The sequence below is a fragment of the Hibiscus syriacus genome, unplaced genomic scaffold, assembly GCF_006381635.1.
Source record: "Hibiscus syriacus cultivar Baekdansim isolate YM2019G1 unplaced genomic scaffold, ASM638163v2 tig00010888_pilon, whole genome shotgun sequence".
NCBI lineage: Eukaryota > Viridiplantae > Streptophyta > Magnoliopsida > Malvales > Malvaceae > Hibiscus > Hibiscus syriacus.
Window position 1 is genome coordinate 145,805 of NW_024062236.1, and position 26,241 is coordinate 172,045.

Here is a 26,241-nt window from a genome sequence, read left to right on the forward strand (position 1 = left end):
TGCTCACTGTCAAGTGCCAAATTAAAAGGGGGGGGGGGAAGGCATGCTACAAGTCTGCTCTCAATGCCTACCAAGTAATCTCTCCCTGCCAACATTGCAGTCAGAGGTGCTAATCGATCATTCGGATAGGTTCGAATGGGGTCATTTCTGATTGGTTATTTTGGGTTAGGATTACATTCGGTTTGAATTCGGCTTGGTTTGGGTCAGATCGGGTTCGGGCCAATGGAAATTCAATTCGCGTCGGGTATCAGATCGGGTCAAAACGGATCGGTTAGTTTCGGATCTGGTCAAAATCAGATCGGTTGGTTTTCGTGTCGGGTTATCTTGGATCGGTTGGTTTCGATTCGGTTCAAACTTAGATTTTAGGATCATTCATGTTGATTTTGGTTCGGTTCAACCTTTAGATTTTCAAATTAATTTGGTTATTTTTTTAGGTCAACCGTCTTCACTCTTTGTCGCCTTAATCATCGGTACTACCTTTAACTTAATTCAAAAAATTATATGTGATTATATTGTTCACATCCCAAATTCGAGACTAAATTTTAAGTTTGAATGAATTAAATCAATTAGAATATTTGAAAGTATAAAAATAACTTTAAATCAATAAATTTTAGGATTGATTTAGAAGTTATTTGAACGCAGAGAGATCTTTTAACATAGTAAAAATTATATTGAACATTAAACTATTACTAAATGGTGATCAACTAATTGTAGAATATAAAATGAGAATAAAATATATCATTCTACTATTTATATAATTACTAAAATATATAATAATAAAAAATAAATAATATTTTGTTACTTAGATTCAATTATCGGGTTAAAATCATGTCAAAGTTCGATTCGGGTATGGGCAAATTAAATTCGGGTTGCTTTCGGTTTGGGTTGCTTTCGATTAAACTATAATTCGGGTCAGTTTCGGTTCGATTCGATTTATTTTGGGTTTCGGATCAATTTTGGGTTATCATATTCGGGTATATATCGAATCTCGATTCAAGTAAATCGGTTCGGATAATCAAGTATTGGTCAAATTTGCCATGTCTAATTGCATGCCCCTCGCACTAGGATTCCAAGATAGATCAAGGGTGACCTCAATTATTCTTCTAATTTTTTTATATTTTTTATTTATAATATTTTCCCCTAACATAAGGTTTTATGTTTGACCTGATCTAGACCTGTCAAATTTGACCCGAATCCGATTACCTGAATCGTACCCAAAATAGACCAGAATATGATGACCCAATTTTCTAATTGCATGCCCTCGCACTAGGATTCAATGATAGATCAAGGGGTGACACTCATAATTATTCTTCTAATTTTTTTATATTTTTTATTTATAATATTTTCCCCCTAACATAAGGTTTTATGTTTGACCTGATCTAGACCTGTCAAATTTGACCCGAATCCGATTACCTGAATCGATACCCAAAATAGACCAGAATATGATGACCCAAATTTAACCCGAAACCCGAAAAAACCGAATCTAACCGAAACTGACCCGAATTTAAGCCAAAGCGAAAGTAACCCAGACAGAACCGAAACCAACCTAAATTTAACTAAACCGAAAGTAACCCGAACCGAAAGCAACTGAACCAAAAATAACCTAAACCAAAATTAACCCAAATTTAATTTGCCCAAACTCAATCTTTTTTACAAAAATATATCAATAATTCTATATATACTTAATTTGACTTATACCCAACTTAACATGAATTGATATGAAGATCCAAAGTTGACTCAAACCGAAAATATTTGATCGGATATTAACCTGACTCTAAAATCAACCGATCTGATTGACCCGACCCGAAATCAACCGATCCGATATGACACAACCTAATACCCGATCTGACCTGACTTATTATAGACCCGAATAAAATCGAAACCCAAAATGACTCGACCCGACCCGGACCCGACGCGACTTACTATAGACCCGACTAAAACCGAAACCTAAAATGACCTGATCCGACCTAAACTTGACTCGAATTAAATCTAAACCAAAACGACCCGAACTGAAATAATCCTAATCAAACTCGATCCAAATGATCGGTTTGCCACCTCTACATGGATATCTCTACCTCCCCCGTACACCTATTCAATTTCAGAGCTAGTTGTGCAATTTTCTATATTTTACATCTGTCATCGAGTGTTTTGTTAACAGATAAACAATTGATCATGAAAATATTTCTATAATAAAATCAAATTTCTGATTACATATTTTCGAGACAATCACTCTATTACATCTCATAATAAAAATCAAACCTTACTAGTATAGTTGCATTTACTAAAGGTGATCTAATTACTATAATATTCAACCTCGACACTGTGATAATAAACTTCATCACCTCAACTCAGCGTTGGACCACTCCAAAGTGGAGATATGAGCCACATTATTGCAGCGTTGGAGATGCTCTTAATGTCGCCATTCATCCAAATGGAGTCTAACAAGTTTGGGTTGTAAACGAACTGGAAATTGAAAAAGCGCGCACGACTTACATTTTGGGGACTCGAACTTGCAAAACCCGCTCTTCTTTTTTGTCTGCCACTCACAATGGCTTTGTCTTCCATAAAAAAAAACCATCTTTTCACTTCAAAATGGAAGTTTGATTGTCCATTGTGGTTCCCAGCTTCTGAACCCCTTAAAAGGTAATGTTTTTCTCGTCACCTTTTTGTTATTCTCTGCTTCTTGGATTGTATCTGACCAAAACCCTGATTCTTGATTTGGGTTCTTTTTCTGTTAATGTTGTGATTTTATCTTATAAGTTTTCTGGGTTTTAATGATTGTTGGTCGTAAGCATATTGTATTCATGGTCTATTTGGGTGTTTTAGTTGCAAATGCATTACTTTGTTGGTATTAGTATTCAGCTTTGCTTTTGGTTGTTATTTTCTGTGCAATAAAGTTTCATTTCTTAGTGGGAACCATAATTGTTTGATAAATCTGGGGCATTGTGTAATCATTATTGAATTTTGATGAACATCTGGAAGTGAAACTAGTGGAAATGGCAAGCTACAAGAATTCCCTATTTATCACCCCAAGCTGTTTCCTTGTTTCCACAGTCGGTCGAGCCCGGACGATGACCGGTGGTATCTGCATTTCCCTTATGCAATTTCGTAGTTGCGGAGTCCAGTCGTTGCCACGCTTTCAATCGGTATGTGTAAGCTGTTTGTCACACAATTTTCACAAGCTACGACGTTCTCATGGAGTTGTGTGCACGGATCGAATAATGTTGATCCTTTTCGACAAGGGAGAGTACATAGGCATCAGGTTTCGAGACCTAAATCAACAATAAGTGGGCTAAGAACTAGAGACGATAAGAGAAGTGAAGCAAGTAATGTTAGGCACGAATTCATGGATGGACAAGTGCAGGCAAGCTGTAATATTGTTTCTTCTATTTCAAGTTGCCTTACAAGCACCCAGTTTTGTGATGCTAAACACCGGATTTTAGAGAGCCAAGACCCGAAGCAACTTGTGAGTATATTTGTTTTCGATATTGAAACCACTGGATTCTGCAGAGAGACTGGACGGATTATCGAATTCGCAATCCGAGATCTTTTGGGGGGCAAGAACAATTGCCTGCACACCCTAATTAATCCTGACCGACATGTTCCGAATTCTCACATTCATGATATTTCAACTGCCATGGTGAATCGACCAGGTGTCCCAAGGTACATTCTTCTTCTTACCAATCTGCAACTACTTGAAGTTTTAGTTCATTGATTCGTCTTTATATTGGATGACTGTTGCTGTATTGACTAGGATGAACGAAGAAGTCAACGGATTCCCGGGAGCCCTTGTCTTTTGATTGCTCACAATGCGCGCTGTTTTGACGTACCCTTAATGAAGGAATTCACTCGTTGTTCAATGGATATTCCATATAATTATTGGTTCTTCGACAACGGTCCTCTAGGACGAGAGTGGATGAAGTTGAACGGATCGAGACAATACTCACTGCAGGCATTGAGTAAACACTGGCATCGACACAACAAATGCAACAGCACATAGAGCCATGTCGGATGTGAACTTATTGACGGCTATATTTGAGAGGATGACAGTTGAGATGAAGGTTACAGTTGCTGATATCCTCGAAAAATCATTCAAGGTTTCAGATGTCATCAACTTGGTGGAAACAAAAGAGAAGGGATGAAGCATCATTGTTTTTGTTGCTTGGGATAATGTATTGATTTTATCATGTGTATGAATGATGATTACGATTTCTTTGCAGCGTCCAATGTTCTCTACTTTCCTTTTGCTGCTTGCGGTTGCCAAGTAAAACCTACCAGTTTGGTGCAGTACCCAAGTTCGGATATATATGGAAGTGAACTAGAACATCATAAATTTGCTAACTGAAGACCTCCCGCTTACTAAACGGGTGCTCTAACCAACTGAGCTACAAGATCTGGGTGTTTGTAAATTTAGGATTAAGGTGAACCTAACACGAAAACAGAACCCTTGTTATTTTTAACTTTGGGGTAAACACACAAATTACCCCAATGTTTTTCCCTTTTTCCATTTTGTACCTTAAAGTTTTTTTTCTATTAATATACTCTCTTGAAGTTGTAAAAAGTTATTATCATGTTCATCGTTTGTTTGATATGTAAATGACATGATCAGAACACGTGACATGACATTTAAAGAAAGTTGATTTTAAAAATACAATTGAAAAAATAAAATATTTTAAAAATTCAAAAAAATAATAAGAACCAAAATTTTTTAAAACTTATAAAAATTATAAACAAACAATATATATAAAGCGTGCAATTTTTTAAACTATACATTTTTCAAATAATAAATTAAAAAAATAACTTGTTATTTAAAAAACAATTTTTTTAGATTCATCAACTGCCTCATTATCTTAATGGAGTGACAAACAATGGATTAGTGCGATAATTTTACAATTTTAGGGAACAGAAGATTAACGTTAGAGAAATGGATAACTATGGGATAGTATATTGCCTTGCAATGATTTTCAACTTCGATGCTTTGGGATTGACGGTGAATAATTAGCGATGCTATGCGGTTTCCTTTTACTTTGAATTGAAACCATATTTGTGATTTCTTTGCAACCCTATGACCAAGAGTTCAGTTTTGGTACAAACTAACAAGCAACCATTAAGTAAAAGGAGGGCAAATTCGATGGAATAATGTGATATTAAAAAACTAGCTCGCATGGAATGTTGGAGAAATTATTTTCTTAATCAAGTTGAAATGAACAGTAGATGAAGAAAGACGGTCAGACAACTTAACATCTTCGGAAAGACGCTTGGAAGACACGATGTCTTCCTTAAGATACATGTAATCATCCTTAGCAGCGTATCAACTCAGAAGACGTTGTGTATTCCTGACGTCTTTCAAAAAATACCAAGTGATATACTGCTCATTTCACCATAATTTTAAAAATAAATTGCCCTAAATCTCATATGGGCCTTTCTTTATTTCCAGCCACCATATTATCTAAGTAAATATACCGTAAAAAAGAATAACCACGTCCATCGTGGCGGAGTAAATGACATTAGCATGTTTAGGCTGTGCAGAGCGTTGGCGGTAAATTCTTGCATTTCCCGGCTGCTGCTGGTATTGAGCTGATATTCTTGGACACCGAGTTACCCTCCAAAATCGGTTCTATGGTTGCTTCTTGTGTTTGCTAAAGAAAGAGAAAATGCTTCAACCCAAGACATCCGGCTCACAAGTAGCTACTTTTAACCGAGTAATATTTGTCTGGTTATAAGCAAATTTGGCGTTAAGAGGAAGTTAAGACAAACCAGAAACTTTGTTTTTTTTAATATTTTTTAATTGAACGATTTTTAAATTATCATGCGCAATTATTTACTCAGAAGTCTTCTAAATCATATTATTAAACAATTTATCAATTTAATTTTGAAAACATTGTATGTATTTACTTAAAATGTTTCATTATAATTACAAATATTGCAAACATGGCTAGTGTAAATGTGTGTGGGAAGGGGCTGTTGAAGGGTTGAAGAATACAATCGTGTATATTAAAATTTCATGTCTTATCTATAAAAATGTTAGTACAAGTAGTCTGTTACACATTTTGGAACTCAGAATGACAAAATGTATATACAAATATCACATATTTTCTTCTTCAACATCATCAAAATCAAACCTAAGTTATTAAGATGTTGTAGGTGTAGTCATTGACATCTATCACTTCAAAGCCATGAGTATCACTAGAAACTCATTAGATGAAACGAAGTATCATATCGCCATTACTTTTTTTTTACCATATTTGAGGTACGATAGAGCATCAGTCTCAAATTTTTTGACCATATTCGATAGAGCATCAGAGTCTCTTAACTTTTTTTTTTACCATAATCAATTCATGATAGAGCATCATAAGCACAACCATCAATGGGGCAGTTTGGAAGTGTTACCTGCTAGGGAACGGCTATTCTCTTCCGAGTTAAGTGAAAAACTGTTGTAAAGTATCAAGTTGCTCACCTCCAGTATGTATTGTGGGAAATGAAAAACCTGAAATCAGGATGATTCACTTGCAAAAGCCGGAGCCAGCTATCAGCAGCTCGTAAAAGGGAATTAGCTTTCTGAGATTCATTAACTTCATCAGGATTCCAAAATGAAACTTCAAACTTATAGAAAGCCAGTCCAAATGTAGGTAATGGTATCTTCAAGGGCATGTTAGCAACATGAAACTCCCTTGCATTAAAGCCCCGGAAGGGGAACCCTTCCATACTGATGCTGGTACCTGTTCCGAAATATATCAATAATGCATTGTACAAAGTGTATGTCGGAAACAATACGAATATGCAACCACATATAAAGGGCTGCTAAGATGCTTACCTGGTGAAGGTGTAGACAGTGAGTGATAGGTTAAAAAGCAGGCATCCAGATTTTGCAGAGTTGGTCCCATCGGTATTCTATATATGGGATACCTTCATTTAAGGAAAAAATTGTCAGATATAATTGGGTTTAAAATCAAAATAGCAATAAACAAGCTGGATAACTTCCGAAAAAGAAAGAAAATATATACCATGCCACAGAAATCCAACTTGAAGGTGAGAGATCACAGCTCCTGTATGTTTTTAATGATGGAAATTGAGATGCAAGAACTGCAATCTGGAGGAAGCATGGTAATTAGAAAGAGCACAACAAGCAAAAAATGATAAAGTAACAGAGGGTAACAGAACTACCTTGCCTGCCAATGGCTCACGACTAAATGGTTGATCATGTTCTAAATATTCAAAAATAAGCTGCTGATTAGGAGGGTTACAACTATCACTTTCATCACCCGAAGAACCCCCAAAGGATCTATTCCTAAGCGACAGTCTCGTCAGTCTCTCGATATATGAATCTGCAACCTTCAGCTGGCTCCGAGCCCCCTGGACAACATTGTTAGCTCTTCTTCCCATTCCACAATCGCTGTTGCTACCATCACTGCTTGTCTCCCTTGATGACTCAGCATCACTCTCCTCACCAAGCCTCCTGTTGAAAAATGAGACACTAAAATGAAATAACACAACAAGCTTGTTATAAATATGGAACTTCAAGGATGAATTATAACTACTAACGATTTACAGCTCACGAGAACTCATCGTGTTGCACTTCAACCTCTATTTATCTCACTAAGATTATTGACCAAGCAGAGCAGATAGTTTAAAGCAAATCAGCAAAACTTTGGGAATAATAAAACACAATCTAGATTACATTGACTATCAAGCAAGTTTCGAGAATCGATTCCCAAGCCAATAAATCTTACTCTAATAATCCGATTACAGCCAATTAACGAAATGAGCTATGAGGATCCAAAAACTTTTGAGGGCTATCATAAATTCTCATTCAATAAAGGCACTGTACGATAGCCAAGCTATTGGCCAAAAGCAGATGATTACATAGATTATAGATATGGAGTGAATGACTTACCTCAGCCTCGTGGAGGGTCTAGATGGATCTATATACAGCTGCATACCAGACAAGTAAGGCACATAGTATTGCATTACAGAGTCACTCCCATTCAACAAAAGAGGAACACCAGCGCCATATGCACTCCATTCCTTCAAAGACTCCCACAAATCCTCGAGCATAAAATATGGCGGAGACTGCAGTCCGAGCTCTTGTTCTTTACCTCTCCATCCTCTAATGCTGCTTGTCTATAGAATCACCAAAGTAAAATTTCACCAATACAAGATTAATCAATGACTTCATATTAAACAAATCATTTCGGGAGAAAACACAATTCTCTATAATGCATTTGTTAATAATTAATAGTTGCTAGTTATCAGGGTTTCTATTATTATACAAAATATTCAACCTTACAACGTTTTCTAACAACTAGAATAAAACAATTTGTTCAATTTTTTGTTGGGTTTTGCTTAATAAGAAATTAAAATCAAGTAATTGCAGTACTGCATCGAATTACAAAGTTAGGACAAGCCTCCAAAAGGAAAAATACTATCATTTGTAATCAATCAAAGATATTGAACCGGAAATAGAAATAGAAGAAAAAACAAATCGTGATTGATAAAAGTAGGGTTTTCTTTGTTACCTTGGGGAAATATTGAACCGGAACCACAGGAGTCGTAAACTCCAAGAACCGATCCAAATTCGTGGAATTTTCATCATTCCTTTTTTGATCCTTATCATTATTATCACTATTGTTCAACGACGATGACGACGCAGATGCCATAGCGCATTCCTCACGATCCGTTCTCTTCTCCGTCGAAGTCCTGGAAATCGACGGTCTTTCTTCCCGGCGCTGCATCTTCTTCGCCGTCTGTTGCTGCTGCATCTGTTGCTTTTGTTGTTTCCTCATCGGCGGCGGATTATAAAACCGATTCTCACCGCCTCTGCTTCTAGCGGTCGAAACACCACCAGAACCCGACATTGTACGGAACCCAAAAAAAACACGGTTGAATAAGAAAAGGGTGCTTCTGGTTTGATTTGCAGTGGTGTAAGTATATGTATGGTTTTATAGTGAATTATGAGATGAATAAAAAAAGAGCTGAGGATTTTTAGCTGTTGTGTTTGAGATGAATAATGGAATTTTTTTATATTTATATTTTGGGAGTACTAATGAATTTTCTCTCTTTAGTATTTTCCTTTTTTTTTTTAAATTTTGGAGTACAAGTAAATAGGAAATCTAGAAAATTCCAGAAACAATTCTTTGGGTAAACTACACAAATTACAATTCAACATTTTTTTCACTCTTATTTAGGTCATTCAAATTTAAAAATTATCAATTCAATATAAACTTTATACATTAACTCTTTTTTATTACTCTGTCATTATTTTATAACGGGGTACGTCATTACCTAATAAATTAATTTTTTATTACCAGCCTTGACTTAGTCTTTGATGCACTACATCATAGCAAAAGAAAGAAACACTTTAGATAAAGTTTTAAATAAAAACTTATAAAGAGCGACGGAAAAAGTTAAATGTATAAAGTTTAATTTTTAAAATTAAAAATTTAAACTTGAGTGATCAAAATATGAGTAAAAAAATTGAGTGATGATTTGTGTAATTTACCCTAACTTTTTACTGCAAATGATTTGAGTAGTCACTAAACTATGGAGTAGGTTTTATTTAGACCATTGAACTATTTTTTTAATTAGGTCACTCAACAATTAAAATTGTACTATTAATCAAGACATTAACTGTTAACGATTAACATGGAAGTGATGCTGTGGTAGTTAAAAAATTGTATAATTATATATTTATTCCTCATTCTTACACATTCTACCAAATTGATTCTAATTTTAATTTAATTCAATTTGATCCTAATTGATAGAAAATGTAAACAATGAAGATTAAATGTATAATTATATAAAGTTTTTAAGTCCATATCAGCAATTTCATGAACTGTTAATAATTAGTTTCTTGACTGATAATATTTTAATATTTGAGTGTCTTTAGTTTAGTTTAATTAAAATTAAATTTAATTAAAAATTATTTAAACTATATCTCTCGTTAATTTTAAGTGTCTAAATCTTTTTTGTCAAAATAAATCTTAACTATACATCCATGAGTGACGATTTCATATTAAGTATACAAAAACCTTCAAAGATTCATGCAAAGTGCTTACATTATGATAGTAAGAGAATAAATATTATAATATATGGTAAGTAAATAGTAACACTGGAATGGCTAACAGGTGAGGTTCATGGCATATGTACATTGACCTTATGATGAGGTTGATATAATGTATTTGGTGGATGTACTTTCACTTGTGTTCATGACTGACAGGTGAGGTTAATGGCATATGTAATGTTTATTTCGGATATTATGTCATAAATTAAAAGGAAATAACTAAGTATAAAAATACAATTTCATTCAAAAAACAAATTTTCACAATAAAAGTTAGAAATTTAAGCTTTTGAAGTTAGGTTAAATTTCTCAACCATGATTTCAAATCCATTTTTCGATGTTTAACATTACTTACGAGTTGAAAAATCATTTTTTTCATTATCAGAAATATTATCAAACTGACCCTTATTAGTATCAATACTTAAACACATAATTACAATTCCAAAAATAACTGCAAAATGAACTGAAACCAATTTAAACTAATCCTAATAATCGCTAGCCAAATTCTAATGATATTAAAAGAATTCTCAACATGATTCATATGTAAAAGTGTTGGGAATCACGGTTTTTCCCACTTCGTGAAGTTAAGATAGACACTTAGAGATTAAGGATAGTAAAGAGAGCACAATAGTATAATTCTCCAATTTGGAGATTCTTCTACTATACAAAATAATAGTAGGATTACAAGGATGTGTTTACAAGATTTGACTCACACTTGGTGGCTCACATAAGCTTGAGGATAAAGACTTCCAAAGCTATATCTATTCTCTCTCAAAGAGGCTCTCTAACTCTCTAGTTTCTCTAGTTTGGATTTCTTGGATATGTGAACAAATACCCTGCACTCGAATACCTTGAGATGATTGTATGAAGCCCTTTTTCCCGTCCAAACTTCTTCTGGGATGCACTATTCAAGGGAATTGATGGTGCGAGGTTGACAATGTCAACCACTGAGATTATAGCTTTACCCCAAAATGATTTGGGTAACTTAGCATGTGAAAGCACACATTGAACTCTTTCTTCAATAGTTTTATTCATTCTCTCAGCTAGTCCATTCAATTGTGGTGTCTTGGGTGGAGTCCTCTATAGTCTAATGCCATATTTCTTGCAATATGCTTCAAAAGGACCTCTATACTCACCTCCATTATCAGATCTTACACACTTGATCTTCTGTCCGGTCTCATGCTCCACTAGAGCATGGAATTCTTTGAATGCGTCAAGCGCTTGATCCTTTAATTTTAACAGGTGCACCCACACCTTTCTTGAATGGTCATCAATGAAGGTGACAAAGTACAATGCACCACCTATTGATTTCTTTGACATTGAACACATGTCAGTGTATACGATGTCTAGGATGTTTTTTCTCCTTGTGGGCGGAGAAGGATCTTTGGAAAGTAACACTGTGTTGTTTTCCAGCTAAATAGTGAGCACAAGGATCAAGTGATTTACCTTTCACGTTAGGTAGGAGTTGTTTCCGAGCGAGTATGTGAAGACCCTTCTCACTGATGTGCACAAGTCGTTTATGCCATATTAACACCCTTAACTCATATCCGACCCGAATACAAGTCTGAGGTATCACATTGACTTTTCAAAACCTTGACTCTTATAGAAAATCCCGGGGATTTTTAAAACTTTCATTAAAACGAAATACTTTAATTTACATAAGACCATAAAATACAAAATCGATCAGAGTATTCGTAATTAACACTTATTACATGCCAACACTCTATACATAACCAAGTACATACTTTGTCAATTACTTCTGATATGATCTCTTAGTAGTATTGCTGTCCGTGCTACTTCTATTTCCACTTTTCCTGATTCTTGGTACCTACGTGTAAATCACTTACACGCTAAGTCATAGACTTAGTGAGGCAATAAATGAATATGCAACAATAAACTTATGAATGTTTATACTTACAATTGGATCATGACATTTCAATATGCATGTATCTATCGCACGATAACATATAATGCACATACGAAACTTACCTTCTTGTATCACTTTCACTGTAAATCGGTATTTCAATTGCATAGCCCATGTATATTATTGAGATTAGAGGTATGTGAGTGCATTGAGGTTGTGCACTAATGCTGTCACCACAGCTCGTATCTATTCCCTCATGGGGCACCAAACCTTAGTTCAGTATTCGTCCCGTAGGACTCCTACATCTCGAAGGACTACGTCCCGAAGGACTATTATACCCTCGACTCTTGGCATGCCAATTACACCTGTAATTCTCATATCGTATACTATGGGCATTATTCTTATATTTCATATGTTCATGTACTCATATCATTTCTCTTGTGATCATGTATCTCATATCACTTCATATCATGTTCTCATATCACAGGTCATATCACATATCATCTCACATGAACATATATATATCTTATGCATGTATCACAATAATTATCATGTATGCATGTTCACAACTACTGTATTATAAAAATCAACATAGGGATTAGACTTATCACAAGTCTTATTCCATTATAATATACATATAGTATGCACTCACCTTAGCTTTGATTTGATTCGATTCTAATCCTTTGATCGTTCCGGAATAAGCTTACTTTTAATATCTACATAATCGCAGATGGATCTATATCAGTATTATAACTAATATACTCTAATGATTAACTCTTTAGACTAAGAGAAAAGTCAATTTCATCTTTTAATGAAGGTATGCATCGATGCACTACTGATGCATCGGTGCATAAAAGGTATTCGATGTAGTATTATTGCTGTGATGCATCGATGCACTCCTTATGCATCGATGCACCAATTGCATTCGATGTTTTTATTTTAAAAGAGTGCATCGATGCACTACCAATGCATCGATGCACATTCATACAATTTCTGGGTTTTAACCTTGATGCATCGATGCACCATGAATGTGCATCGGTGCACTCTGCCCAGAATCCTCTTTTTGAACCCGAACGTTCATTCATTTGGATTAAATCCTTCATGTTTAATCCCTTTTTTCATTCTTAACTCTAGTACACATCCTTAAACCAATTTATACTCATTTATTTCATCTTAAACCTTCAAATCCTATCCTTCATATGTAATTCAAGAATTACATTAATAAATCAACATGTTTGAATTCTGTTTTTAACACTTCGTATATCTTAACTAGATTGATGACAAGTCAAATATAACTTTCAATTCTAGTTATGAACTCTATTCCAAGATTTCATTTAAGAACGTCAAATCTTAAATCTCTCCTAACTCAATCATCCATTGATGTTAAGATAACTTAAGTTTTCCTTAAGCTTAGTTATCATCTAATAATCAAAACCCAATATTAAATTTAACAAGAAACTCAATAATCAGAAATCTTACCTTTGCTTTGGTTCACACGTACAAGGAAGAAAGAAGAAGAAGATAACTCTGGAAGGCTTTGGTGTTCTCTTCTTTTCATCCCACTTGTACTCATATATATCCTTATCCATTCTTTAATTAATTTTCCTTGCAAATGGCTCTTTTGCCCTTCCATTCCTTCTTCCTTTCAATTCAATCCTACACAATCATTTACATATAAATCTTTATACTATTCATTCATTCTATTTTAATCACCAAAATCTGAAACTTTCCAATTTAGTCACTAACCTGGTATTGAGGATGTTACAACTCCCCCCTTAAGAAAATTCGTCCTCGAATTTTCATTATGCAAAGAGGTAGGGGTACTTAATCCTCATGTCCTCTTCACGTTCCCATGTTGCTTCCTCTACTTTGTGATTCCTCCACAAGACCTTAACCAATGGAATAGTCTTGTTCCTTAGTTGTTTAACTTCGTGAGCTAATATTTGAACAGGTTCTTCCTCATAAGTTAAATCTGGTCGGACTTCAATTTCTTCAGGAGTCACAATGTGAGATGGATCAGATCTATATTTCCTAAGCATTGAGACATGAAAAGTATTGTGTATCTTTTCCATTTCAGGTGGCAAAAATAACTGATATGCTACTGATCCTACCCTCTTAGTAATCTCATAAGGTCCAATGAACTGAGGACTCAACTTTCCTTTACGTCTAAACCTCAATATTTTCTTCCACGGAGACACTTTCAAGAACACTTTATCTCCGACTTGAAATTCAATTTCTTTCCTTTTTAAATCAGCATACGATTTCTGTCTATCAGCTGCAGCTTTCAGATTATTTTGAATTACTTGAACTTTCTCTTCTGTATTCTGAATCAACTCAGAACCAATAACTTCTCGATCCTTAAGTTCATACCAGTTCAAGGGCGTACGACATCTTCTTCCATATAGAGCTTCATAGGGAGCCATTTTGATGCTTGACTAATAACTATTGTTGTACGCAAATTCAGCAAGTGGTAAATACCTTTCCCACGATCCTTTGTATTCAATAACACAAGCTCTTAGCATATCCTCCAGAATTTGAATAGTTCACTCGGATTGACCATCGGTTTGAGGATGAAACGCTGTACTGAAGTTTAATCGAGTTCCCAATGCTCTATGTAATAACTTCCAAAACCGTGATGTGAATCTAGGATCCCGATCAGAAACTATGGAAATAGGTACACCATGCAATCGTATAATCTCTCTAATATACAATTCAACATACCTATCCATGGAGAAATCAGTTCGTACTGGAATAAAATGGGCTGACTTAGTCAATCTATCCACGATTACCCAGATTGAATCCTTTTTGTTCAGAGTTAAAGGCAAACCCGTCACAAAATCCATCGTTATGTTTTCCCATTTCCATTGAGGAATTGAAATTGGTTGTAACAATCCTGACGAAACTTGATGTTCAGCTTTGACTTGTTGACAAGTCAAACACTTTGATACAAATTCTGAAATGTCTTTCTTCATTCCCGGCCACCAATATTGACTCTTAAGATCCATATACATTTTGTTCCCTCCCGGATGCATTGTCAATGGACTACAATGAGCTTCCGTTAACAAATCATTCTTTAATTCATCATCATCCAGAATTACTAATCTTTCTTGATAATACAAGTTCTCATCAGACTTAATCTCATAATCCATACCCTCTCCATTCTTTATCTGTTGTATCCTCTTTAAACACTTTTCATCTTTAACTTGCAATTCTTTAATTCGATTTAGCCAAACGGGCTTGACTGTCAATTCTGCACAAATTGCACCATCTTCTCTTAACGATAATCTAGCATCAAGAGTTCGCAAAGCTGCAAACGTCTTTCGACTCAAGGCATCAGCTACCACATTTGCCTTTCCAGGATGGAAATCAATCACCACATCATAATCCTTGAGAAATTCCACCCATCTTCTTTGTCTTAAATTCAACTCTTTCTGAGTCATCAAGTATTTTAAGCTCTTATGATCCGTATACAAGTAGCACTTTTCACCATACAAGTAGTGACGCCAGATCTTTAAAGCAAACACTACCGCCGCCATCTCTAGGTCGTGTGTTGGATAATTTTTCTCGTGCGGTTTTAGTTGTCTCGAAGCATAGGCTACCACTTTGCCTTCTTGCATTAATACGCATCCCAAACCACTATGAGACGCATCACTATACACTATAAAGTTCTTTCCAGACTCGGGTTGAACTAACATTGGAGCTTCTGTAAGAGTCTTCTTTAACTTTTCATAACTCTCTTGACATTCTTGAGTCCAAACAAATTTTACTTCCTTTTTCAACAGTTTAGTCATGGGTAATGCTATAATCGAAAAGTTTTTTAACAAACCTTCGATAATAACCAGCTAACCCCAGAAAACTTCTAACTTTCGATACATTCTTTGGAACTTTCCACTCCAGAATAGCTTTAATCTTTTGGGGATCCACTCGAAATCCTTCTGCAGAAATTACATGTCCAAGGAATGCCACTTCATTCAACCAGAATTCACATTTAGAGAATTTAGCATAAAGCTTATTGTCTCGTAAAATCTGTAAAACAATCTGTAAGTGTGAACTATGCTCTTCTTCCGACTTTGAATATATTAAAATATCATCAATAAACACCACAGCAAACTGATCCAAATACGGTTGGAAAATTCTGTTCATTAAATCCATAAAAGCAGCTGGTGCATTTGTAACTCCAAACGACATCACGATAAATTCATAATGACCATATCTTGTTCTAAACGTCGTTTTCGAAATGTATTTTTCTTGAATCTTTAATTGATGATAACCCTAACGTAGATCAATTTTTGAGAACACTGAAGCTTCCTTTAATTGATCAAATAAATCGTCAATTCGGGGAAATGGATACTTGTTCTTGATGGTCACTTTATTGAGTTGTCTGTAATCGATACAAAGATGCATTGATCTATCTTTCTTCTTAACAAATAGAACTAGAGCTCCCCAAGGTGATACACTTGGTCTAATAAACCCTTTGTCCAATAACTCCTTTAATTGAATCTTTAATTCTTGTAATTCATTTGGAGCCATTCTGTATGGTGCCATTGCAATGGGCATTGTTCCTGGTATTATCTCAATCTGGAATTCTACCTCTCTGTCAGGAGGTAAACCTGGCAAATCTGCAGGAAATACATCGAGAAACTCTCTGACTATAGGAATCTTTTCAATCCCTTTCTCCTTGGTTCTAACATCCAATACATTAGCAATAAACCCTTGACATCCCTGTAGCAGTAACTTCTTTTCAGTCATCAATGAAATCACACTTGCTAATGGATTCCATCTTTCACTAAATACAATAACTTCTATTCCTTCAGAACTTCTCAATGTCACTCTTTTCAATCTACAATCGACATCAGCGTAATAACGATATAACCAATCCATCCCCAGTATCACTTCGAATTTGTCAAAAGGTAATTCCATCAGATTAGCAGGAAATTCAATTCCCTGAATCCGTATGGGACACCCTCAGCTCACCATATTTACCTGAGCACTGTGCCCTAGTGCATTCGTCACTATTACTTCATTACTAGTAGTTTCTAAAGAAATGTTCAATTCTCTTACTAACGTACTAGTAATATATGAATATGTAGATCCCGGATCAATCAATACATAACACCTTTGTCAAACAATAAAAGGTACCTGTTATAATATCTGGGTCATCACAATCCTCATTTGTCTTGAGGTTGTACACTCGAGTAGTGGAGTGTATCTCCTGTTGAGCAGAGGACTCTGACTGACCTCTTCCTCTACCTCTACCTCTTCCCCTCTGGGCTACAGAAACAGACCTCTCTGGCTGTACAGATTCACTGGTTAACATTGGACAATCCCGAACAAAATGCCCAACGTCCCCACATCTAAAGCAGACTCCAGAAATCATCCGGCATATCCCTGAATGATTCTTTCCACAATGTGGCATTGTCTGGCTTGACTCTGATTAGTTCTCCCAGCTCCAGATTCCACTGACTGAGTTTATCTACCCCTCATTTGATTTGATCCTTTAGCAGAGGATGCCACTGATTCTGATCTAACATGGGGTCGAACACTAGCATCTTTGCCCCTTTTTGATGGTGCGGAACTCGAAGAAGCACCTGATCTTTTGACTGTCTGAGCTCTCGAATTTTCAAATATCTTGTTCTGAGCTCTTTCCAGAGCCTTGGCACGGTTAACTACTTCTTGAATTGATGATAAATTCAAGACAATCAACATTTCCTTTAACCGAGGACGTAAACCCTCTACGAACCACTCACAAGCATCCTTTTCAGTAGGAACTAACTCGGCAGTAAAGCGGCTCAACTTATTGAATTCACACTCATACTCATATATAATGTGATTCCATTGCTTCAGATTCATGAACTCTTGCTTCATTTGACGAACAAATTGATCTCCGATGTACTTATGCTTGAATTCTTCTAAAAATAAAGACCAAGTTACTTGGGCGTTAGACATTCTCAATGTAACATTGGTCCACCAGATCCTTGCTTGTCCTCTCAATAATGAAATTATCCCATCCAACTTCTCAGCATTGGAACAATGAAGTCCCGTAAGCATGACTTTCATGTCATTAAGCCAAAGGTCCGCAATAACAGGACCTTCATTGGCTTCCCCTTTAAACTCTGGAGCTCCTAATCCCTTCAACTCTTTCGCAACATTCATTTTTGGAGTTGAAGTAACATGAGGTTGGAAACGCGTCAATACCGCGTCTAACGTTCTAAAGAATATATCTTGATCATTGACAGCATTCCAGAGGAAGTATGTTCTTCACTCTGCCTGACCAGGGCAGGTGAATTACTGCTTTCAGCGGGTCTATCATCTCCCACTTCATTTCTAGATCTACTTTGTCCAGACATCTATAAAAATACAACCATATAGTTCTATTAGCAAAACAACATACTTATTATTCCATCAGATCAGAAGTTTCCACTATTTTGTTGGCATGTATACCTTATAAGATACTCTAGACTTCGGTTTATGCCGAGAATCGACTAAACCGTAGCTCTGATACCATTAAATGTAACACCCTTAACTCATATCCGACCCGAATACAAGTCTGAGGTGTCACATTGACTTTTCAAAACCTTGACTCTTATAGAAAATCCCGGGGATTTTTAAAACTTTCATTAAAACGAAATACTTTAATTTACATAAGACCTTAAAATACAAAATCGATCAGAGTATTCGTAATTAACACTTATTACATGCTAACACTCTATACATAACCAAATACATACTTTGTCAATTACTTCTGATCTGATCTCTTAGTAGTATTGCTATCCGTGCTACTTCTATTTCCACTTCTCCTGATTCTTGGTACCTACGTATAAATCACTTACACGCTAAGTCATAGACTTAGTGAGACAATAAATGAATATGCAACAATAAACTTATGAATGTTCATACTTACAATTGGATCATGACATTTCAATATGCATGTATCTATCGCACGATAACATATAATGCACATACGAAACTTACCTTCTTGTATCACTTTCACTGTAAATCGGTATTTCAATTGCATAGACCATGTATATTATTGAGATTAGAGGTATGTGAGTGCATTGAGGTTGTGCACTAATGCTGTCACCACAGCTCGTATCTATTCCCTCATGGGGCACCAAACCTTAGTTCAATATTTGTCCCGTAGGACTCCTACATCCCGAAGGACTACGTCCCGAAGGACTATTATACCCTCGACTCTTGGCATGCCAATTACACCTGTAATTCTCATATCGTATACTATGGGCATTATTCTTATATTTCATATGTTCATGTACTCATATCATTTCTCTTGTGATCATGTATCTCATATCACTTCATATTATGTTCTCATATCACATATCATCTCACATGAACATATATAGATCTTATGCATGTATCACAATAATTATCATGTATGCATGTTCACAACTACTGTATTATAAAAATTAACATAAGGATTAGACTTATCACAAGTCTTATTCCATTATAATATACATATAGTATGCACTCACCTTAGCTTTGCTTTGATTCGATTCTAATCCTTTGATCGTTCCGGAATAAGCTTACTTTTAGTATCTACATAATCGCACATGGATCTATATTAGTATTATAACTAATATACTCTAATGATTCACTCTTTAGACTAAGAGAAAAGTCAATTTCTTCTTTTAATGAAGGTATGCATCGATGCACTACTGATGCATCGGTGCATAAAAGGTATTCGATGTAGTATTATTGTTGTGATGCATCGATACACTCCTTATGCATCGATACACTCCTTATGCATCGATGCACCAATTGCATTCGATGTTTTTATTTTAAAAGAGTGCATCGATGCACTACCAATGCATCGATGCACATTCATACAATTTCTGGGTTTTAACCTTGATGCATCGATGCACCATGAATGTGCATCGGTGCACTCTGCCATAATCCTCTTTTTGAACCCTAAAGTTCATTCATTTGGATTAAATCCTTCATGTTTAATCCCCTTTTTCATTCTTAACTCTAGTACACATCCTTAAACCAATTTATACTCATTTATTTCATCTTAAACCTTCAAATCATATCCTTCATATGTAATTCAAGAATTACATTAGTAAATCAACATGTTTGAATTCCGTTTTTAACACTTCGTATATCTTAACTAGATTGATGACAAGTCAAATATAACTTTCAATTCTAGTTATGAACTCTATTCCAAGATTTCATTTAAGAACTTCAAATCTTAAATCTCTCCTAACTCAATCATCCTTTGATGTTAAGATAACTTAAGCTTTCCTTAAGCTTAGTTATCATCTAATAATCAAAACCCAATATTAAATTTAACAAGAAACTCAATAATCAGAAATCTTACCTTTGCTTTGGTTCACACGTACAAGGAAGAAAAAAGAAGAAGATAACTCTGGAAGGCTTTGGTGTTCTCTTCTTTTCATCCCACTTGTACTCATATAAATCCTTATCCCTTCTTTAATTAATTTTCCTTGCAAATGGCTCTTTTTCCCTTCCATTCATTCTTCCTTTCAATTCAATCCTACACAATCATTTACATATAAATCTTTATACTATTCATTCATTCTATTTTAATCACCAAAATCTGAAACTTTCCAATTTAGTCACTAACCCGGTATTGAGGATGTTACACCATATCTCCACACCTTCAGTGGTGATGTTTACCTCTCCTTTGCAGAGGTTAGCTTGCATCACATACAATGATCATTCTTTTTTTCCTCTAGCCATTATTATGTTTCCTTTAGTGAGCTTCCACTTTTCTTCACCAAAGTAATTTATCAAACCAGCATCATCTAGCTTCCCAGAAGAGATAAGATTGAGGCGCATGGCCGGAACATGCCTCATATCTTTTAAGATAAGCTTGCATCTGGTGCTTGTCATCAGGATGATGTCTCCTATCCCGACGATCTTGCTCCTATCTTGATTTCCCATTTGCATCGTACCAAACTCACTGTTTCGATAGGATGAGAAGAAACTTCTATGTGGAGTAACATGGAAGGAAGCACCATAATCGATAATCCAGGATCTATCATCATAAGCAATATTTAGGATATTACCTTCATTAACGAGATATATTAGATCTTCTTTTGATACTACGACATTATTACTATTGTTTTCTTGCTTTTTCGTTGGGCTAATTTGGTCTGGCTTAACATTCCCGACCTTCTGTTCTCTCTTGAAGGATCGATATTTCATTTTCTTGTGGCTTATCCTTCCACAGTAGTAGCATGTAATCTTCGAGTGTGACTTGGATCTACCTCGAGATTGATACAGATCTCGACTTTTACTACGTCCACGAGTTTCATTCCTACCGCGATTCTCAATTTAGCTTCGGATGAATAGACTCACCTCATTCTATTCTCCTTGCTTCTTCACCGAGGAGGCTATCACTAACAATATCCATGGTGAGCTTTCCTTCCGAAGCTGAATTACTAAGTGTAACAATGAGTGTATCCAACTTTCCGGTAAGGAACTAAGGAGTAGAAGGGCTTGCAACTCATCATCAATTTTCATCTCAATTTTTGTTAATTGATTTACGAGCCCCTTGAACTTATTTAAGTGCTCAATCATACTTTGACCATCCTTATACTCCAATTTCTCCAACCGTCAAACTAAATTGGCTTTGTTACGAGGTGTTTTCTTTTTAATCATGGACTGAAGCTTTGTCTATAATTCATAAGCATTTGTATAAGTAGAAACATGCTCAAAGAGGGTTTTATCAATGTACTTACGAATCATAGCAACGACCTTCCGATTTAGTAGTTCCCATTGAGCATCACTCTTGCCTTCTACCTTATCTTTGTAGATGATGGGCTCATGCAAATCCTTGCAGTACAAGTGAACCTCTATCATCGGCTTCCAATATGAGTAGTTATTGGCTGTGAACTTGAACATGTCTCTATCATGAGCAACGTTATCCTCCATCTTGAATTGTACGAGCTAATTACGGCTACGGATGAACCTAGCTCTGATACCACTGTTGGGAATCACGGTCTTTCTCACTTCGTGAAGTTAAGATAGACATTTAGAGATTAAAGATAGTAAAAAGAGCACAAGAGTATAATTCTCCAATTTGGAGATTCTTTCACTATACAAAAGAATAGTAGGATTACAAGGATATGTTTACAAGATTTGAGTCACACTTGGTGGCTCACTCAAGCTTGAGGATAAAGACTTCCCAAGCTATCTCTCTTCTCTCTCAATGAGGCTCTCTAACTAAAAGTACACTAAAAAACCATCTTGCTCAACACGTAACATCGTCTATGTGAACACTAGGAACCTAAGAGATTGATGCAACTTTTGGACAAATTCATGAACTAAGCACACCAAATAGCCTTCTAATGATCAATTGAAGATGCCAGCAAGTCACAAATACCAAATAGTCATGTCATGTTTGACTATCCTAAACCAAATTTAACACCCATACTCGAAATTAAGCATGTCATGTAAAATCACTTTTAAGCCTACGTATTCAAACATGTATCTTCACTTAATTAGTATACCAAAATTCAACAAATGGTCTAAATCTAAAACGGTGCTATTTGGTCCCTACTCTAAAGGAGCAAGAGCATTCTCAGATTTAGTATCTTCATATGGAACAAATCATCCTCAATTGCGACTTGACATCTTCGAGTATGAAAGAGTAAGATTGTTCTAAAATTTGACATTCTTGAGTGAAAGAATAAATCATCTCCAATTTCGACTTGACATCTTTGAATACAAAGGAGCGTGGTCATTTTGATCCTCAAATAGAAACAAACTTACGAATTTTTAGGAGAAATCGGTCCGTACACTATGTCATTGCTTAAGAAGAACATGTTGATAAGGTACATTTTAGACCAAATGCGCAACAAAATCCGGTTCTGAGAGTCTTCAAGACTACCCAATGCTGAACATTGATAAATGAACACTTTGAGATTAAATATATCCATAGGTTTGTTTGTTGATTTGGATAATAGAAATACTCACTCTTGTAGGTTTGTGGTTCGAAATCGACGTTTCGTTGTATCACGAACCCTAGCTTAACATATTGATTAAAACTGGTTCATTGTATTTCACTTGAGCAAGAGTTGGGCTGCTGCCATAACAGCCGTAGAGTCCTTGCTGGAAAATGAGATTGTCTACTTCTCATTGCTTACATCATCTAAAACAATCAAGAGTCCTATCCCCAACAACATTTTTAACTTACCCATATTTAAATCATTGTTATTGTATATCTGAACCAGGGTACTGTTGCTATTTACGTATGACTATGATTTTATTTGTTTTATAATATAATTGGATATATAGTTTCAGCTCCTAATAAACACAATTATTGGTTTAAAACAACAATTCTTAATTCCATATAATTATTCTACCTATTTAATATTTTTTAATTTTTAATATTAAATTTATTTAGTCGGAATTTCTATTCCAACTAAAGTTCTTCTCTATCTCTTTGCTTAAACTTTATATATAACTTTGGAATCAGCCAATAATCCCTCACAATTTTCGGCTCTTCTCCTTAGTTACTGCTTAAGGTTTCAACATGGGACTTGCTCGTAATATCGTCGGCAATATCGGGAATGTCATCTCTTTCGGTCTCTCCCTCTCACCAGTGCAATCACTCTCTCTTTATTCCTTTTCAAGCATTTTATCATTTTTTTCCTATTGAATTTGAAATTTTAGCTAACAGTTGTTGTGAATGTAAATAGGCCAACGTTTTAGCAAATCTACAAAAAGAAGGCAGTGGAGGAGTTTCAGTCACATCCCTACTTGTGCACTGTGATGAACTGCATCATCTGGATGTTCTATGGGCTCCCCATTGTTAAAAAAGACAATATTTTAGTTTTGACCATCAATAGCGTTGGCCTTGTCGTTGAACTTCTCTACTTAACCGTCTACGTCGTTTATGCTAATGATCGCAAGAAAAGGGTACGTACATGTGAATCAGACACCCCTTTTTTCTTTAATTTTAATGAATGCCTACGGTGACTTAAATTGTGTTTGAATAAACTGTGTAGCTTCGTGTCGGCTGTGTCCTCCTTTGTGAAGCATTTTCACAGTAATCCTTGTGGCCGTGGCTATGCTGTGCCTGCACAGTCATAGAGTTCTATTCGTGGGAATTATAGCTGATGTTTTCAACATTATCTTGTACGCTTCACCTCAGGCCATATTGAAAAAAGGTTTTCGAAACAAAGAGTATGGAGTACATGCCTTTTTGGCTCTCGCTTGCTTGTCTAATGTCATCTGTTGGACCATTTATGCCCTTCTCCATTTCGACATCTTCATCCTGTTTTCCAATGGACTAGGATCCATCTTTGGGGCAATGCAGCTGGGTGTATATGCTTACTTTTACTTCAACGGAACTAAAGACCAAGCGAAGAAGCCATCATAGGTTCAGCTCTCTAACGAACCCAGTGGAGCAGCCTGAATATTTTAGACCTTCTTTCTTTTTTGAGTTCCAAAGGGAACACAACTTTTGTTAGGCTAGAGTTTCTTTTAGGTTTAGTGCGTTGATATGTTTTATTTGGATATTTTTCTTATTATATTCTCTCTTTTTATAATTTCTTTTTTCCCCTTGTCATGTTTCTTTGTTATACGAGCAAAATTTAATGCAATTATTTTTTAATATATTAATAGTTGCAGCACTGTTACAGTCTGAGATTAGCCAAAATTCTTTAATAGAAAAGAAATCAATCCAATAATAATTAGAGCAAAAAGAAAGTTCAAAGACTAAAATGTAAGATAAGTTAAATATGAATCTTTGCATGGTGATTTTACTAAACCTTGACTTATTGGAATGTTACGAAAATTGAAGGATTATGTGTCAAGCTAATATTTTATTAAATTTTGGGATTTATAAATAATGTTTTATGTTGATTTTGGAAATCCATTAATTAAACATGTGTTTCAAAAGCTCCAAAAATTACTCCATTCACTCATTTTTCTCATCAAACCGGCTTGGGAAGAGAAAACAAAGCCTTTCCCCATCATCTTCTTTAAGCTTTATTTTCCATTGATGAACACTCCAAAAAATCAAGTGAGAGAAACTAAAAAACCCTTCAAGTCCTTTAAGTGTATGCTACCTAAGCTTTATTCTAGAGATCCTAAGTACCTATCCTTCAATTAGCGTCATTCATTCTTGTGAAGGCTGTCTTGGTAAACCTTCTATCTATTACATCTCGATTTTTAGGATGTCAAAGTTAGAGGTGTCAAACGGGTTATTCGGATTGGTTTGAGTCAGATCATTTTGGGTCTAGATTATATTTGGTTTAATTTTGTTCGGGTCGGGTCGGATCTGGTTCAGATCTAGTTCGGGTGTACGATCAATCAGATTGAGTCGGGTACCAGGTCGGGTCAATTTTCAGGTCGGGTGATTATCAGATCGGTTGTTTTTTTTTGTTCTTATCAATATCAGATCGATTGATTTTTGAGTCAGTTTAATACCTGATCGGTTAGATTTTGAGTTAGGTTTAGGGTTAATACCAATGAATTGACTTATTGAGCGAATCGTTCCAAATAAACCTAGCAATCAGTTTATTAACCATTGAATTTACTGACTTTGACTAGATTTAGTAAACTTAACCTGAACTGATTATCTGAACCGATTTACCTGACTCAATACCTAATATTATCCTGAGCATGATAATCAAATTTGATTCGATACCCGATCAGAACCATACATGATCTAACATTTAGCTAAATCAAAAGCAACCCGAACCGAAATTAACTCAATTCAAAAGCAACCGAACCAAAATTAACCTGAGGCGAAAGCAACTCGAACCAAATTTTAACCTGATCTGAAAGTAATCCGAATTGAGTTTAACCCGATCCGAGAGCATTCTGAACGGAAATTAATCTTAATTTAAATAAAATTGATAATTTATTAAAAATATTAGATTTATAATGAAATTAATAGAAAATTTACTTATGTTATTACATAAGAGGAATATAACTAATTTTAAGATTGAAAACAATAGTAAATAAAGTTTACTTATCTTACTTGTAATAAAAATATTAGATTTATAATAAAAATAATAGAAAACAACTAAAACAAAGGAAATAATATTAGATTTATAATAGAAAGTTTACTTATGTACGACTAAAATTTAACAAATAGTTATCATTATAGACTTTTCATACATATCAATGTAAAAATGATTAATAAAAATATTAAATTAATAATTAGAAAAAAATTAATAAAAAATTATTTCTTTATCAAATGGTTCTCATTATAAACTTTCATACAAGATCAATATAAAATTTTGATAACAAATTCTAATACATATTATAGGATCGTATTTGTGTTGATTTGGTAAAACGTTGGCCTATTTACATTCACAACAACTGT

The 26,241-nt window shown here is 35.1% G+C and overlaps 1 protein-coding gene and 2 pseudogenes across 1 annotated transcript; 2 read left to right on the forward strand and 1 right to left on the reverse strand.

Moving 5' to 3' along the window:
- Positions 1 to 3,084: 3,084 nt before the first annotated feature.
- Positions 3,085 to 4,161, forward strand: LOC120204410 (annotated as a pseudogene).
- A 1,832-nt stretch (positions 4,162 to 5,993) lies between these two features.
- LOC120204421 lies at positions 5,994 to 8,995 on the reverse strand. Its single transcript, XM_039204514.1, has 6 exons — positions 8,517 to 8,995; positions 7,895 to 8,121; positions 7,165 to 7,456; positions 7,005 to 7,090; positions 6,815 to 6,906; positions 5,994 to 6,719 (listed from the first exon to the last, which is right to left on the reverse strand). Exons 1-6 carry the CDS (start codon positions 8,853 to 8,855, stop codon positions 6,454 to 6,456), a joined length of 1,302 nt encoding a protein of 433 aa, XP_039060445.1. The 5' UTR covers positions 8,856 to 8,995; the 3' UTR covers positions 5,994 to 6,453.
- Positions 8,996 to 23,436: 14,441 nt separating this feature from the next.
- On the forward strand, positions 23,437 to 24,321 carry LOC120204416 (annotated as a pseudogene).
- The last annotated feature ends 1,920 nt before the right edge of the window (positions 24,322 to 26,241 follow it).

What these genes read in the sequence shown, in the direction of transcription:
- LOC120204421 (XM_039204514.1), bottom strand. Translation starts at nt 8,855, where the DNA reads ATGTCGGGTTCTGGTGGTGTTTCGACCGCTAGAAGCAGAGGCGGTGAG. An exon ending in GTGAGCCATTGGCAGGCAAG is followed by an intron (nt 7,091 to 7,164) that starts GTAGTTCTGTTA and finishes TGCTTCCTCCAG; the next exon opens with ATTGCAGTTCTTGCATCTCA. An exon ending in ACTGTCTACACCTTCACCAG is followed by an intron (nt 6,720 to 6,814) that starts GTAAGCATCTTA and finishes ATTTCGGAACAG; the next exon opens with GTACCAGCATCAGTATGGAA.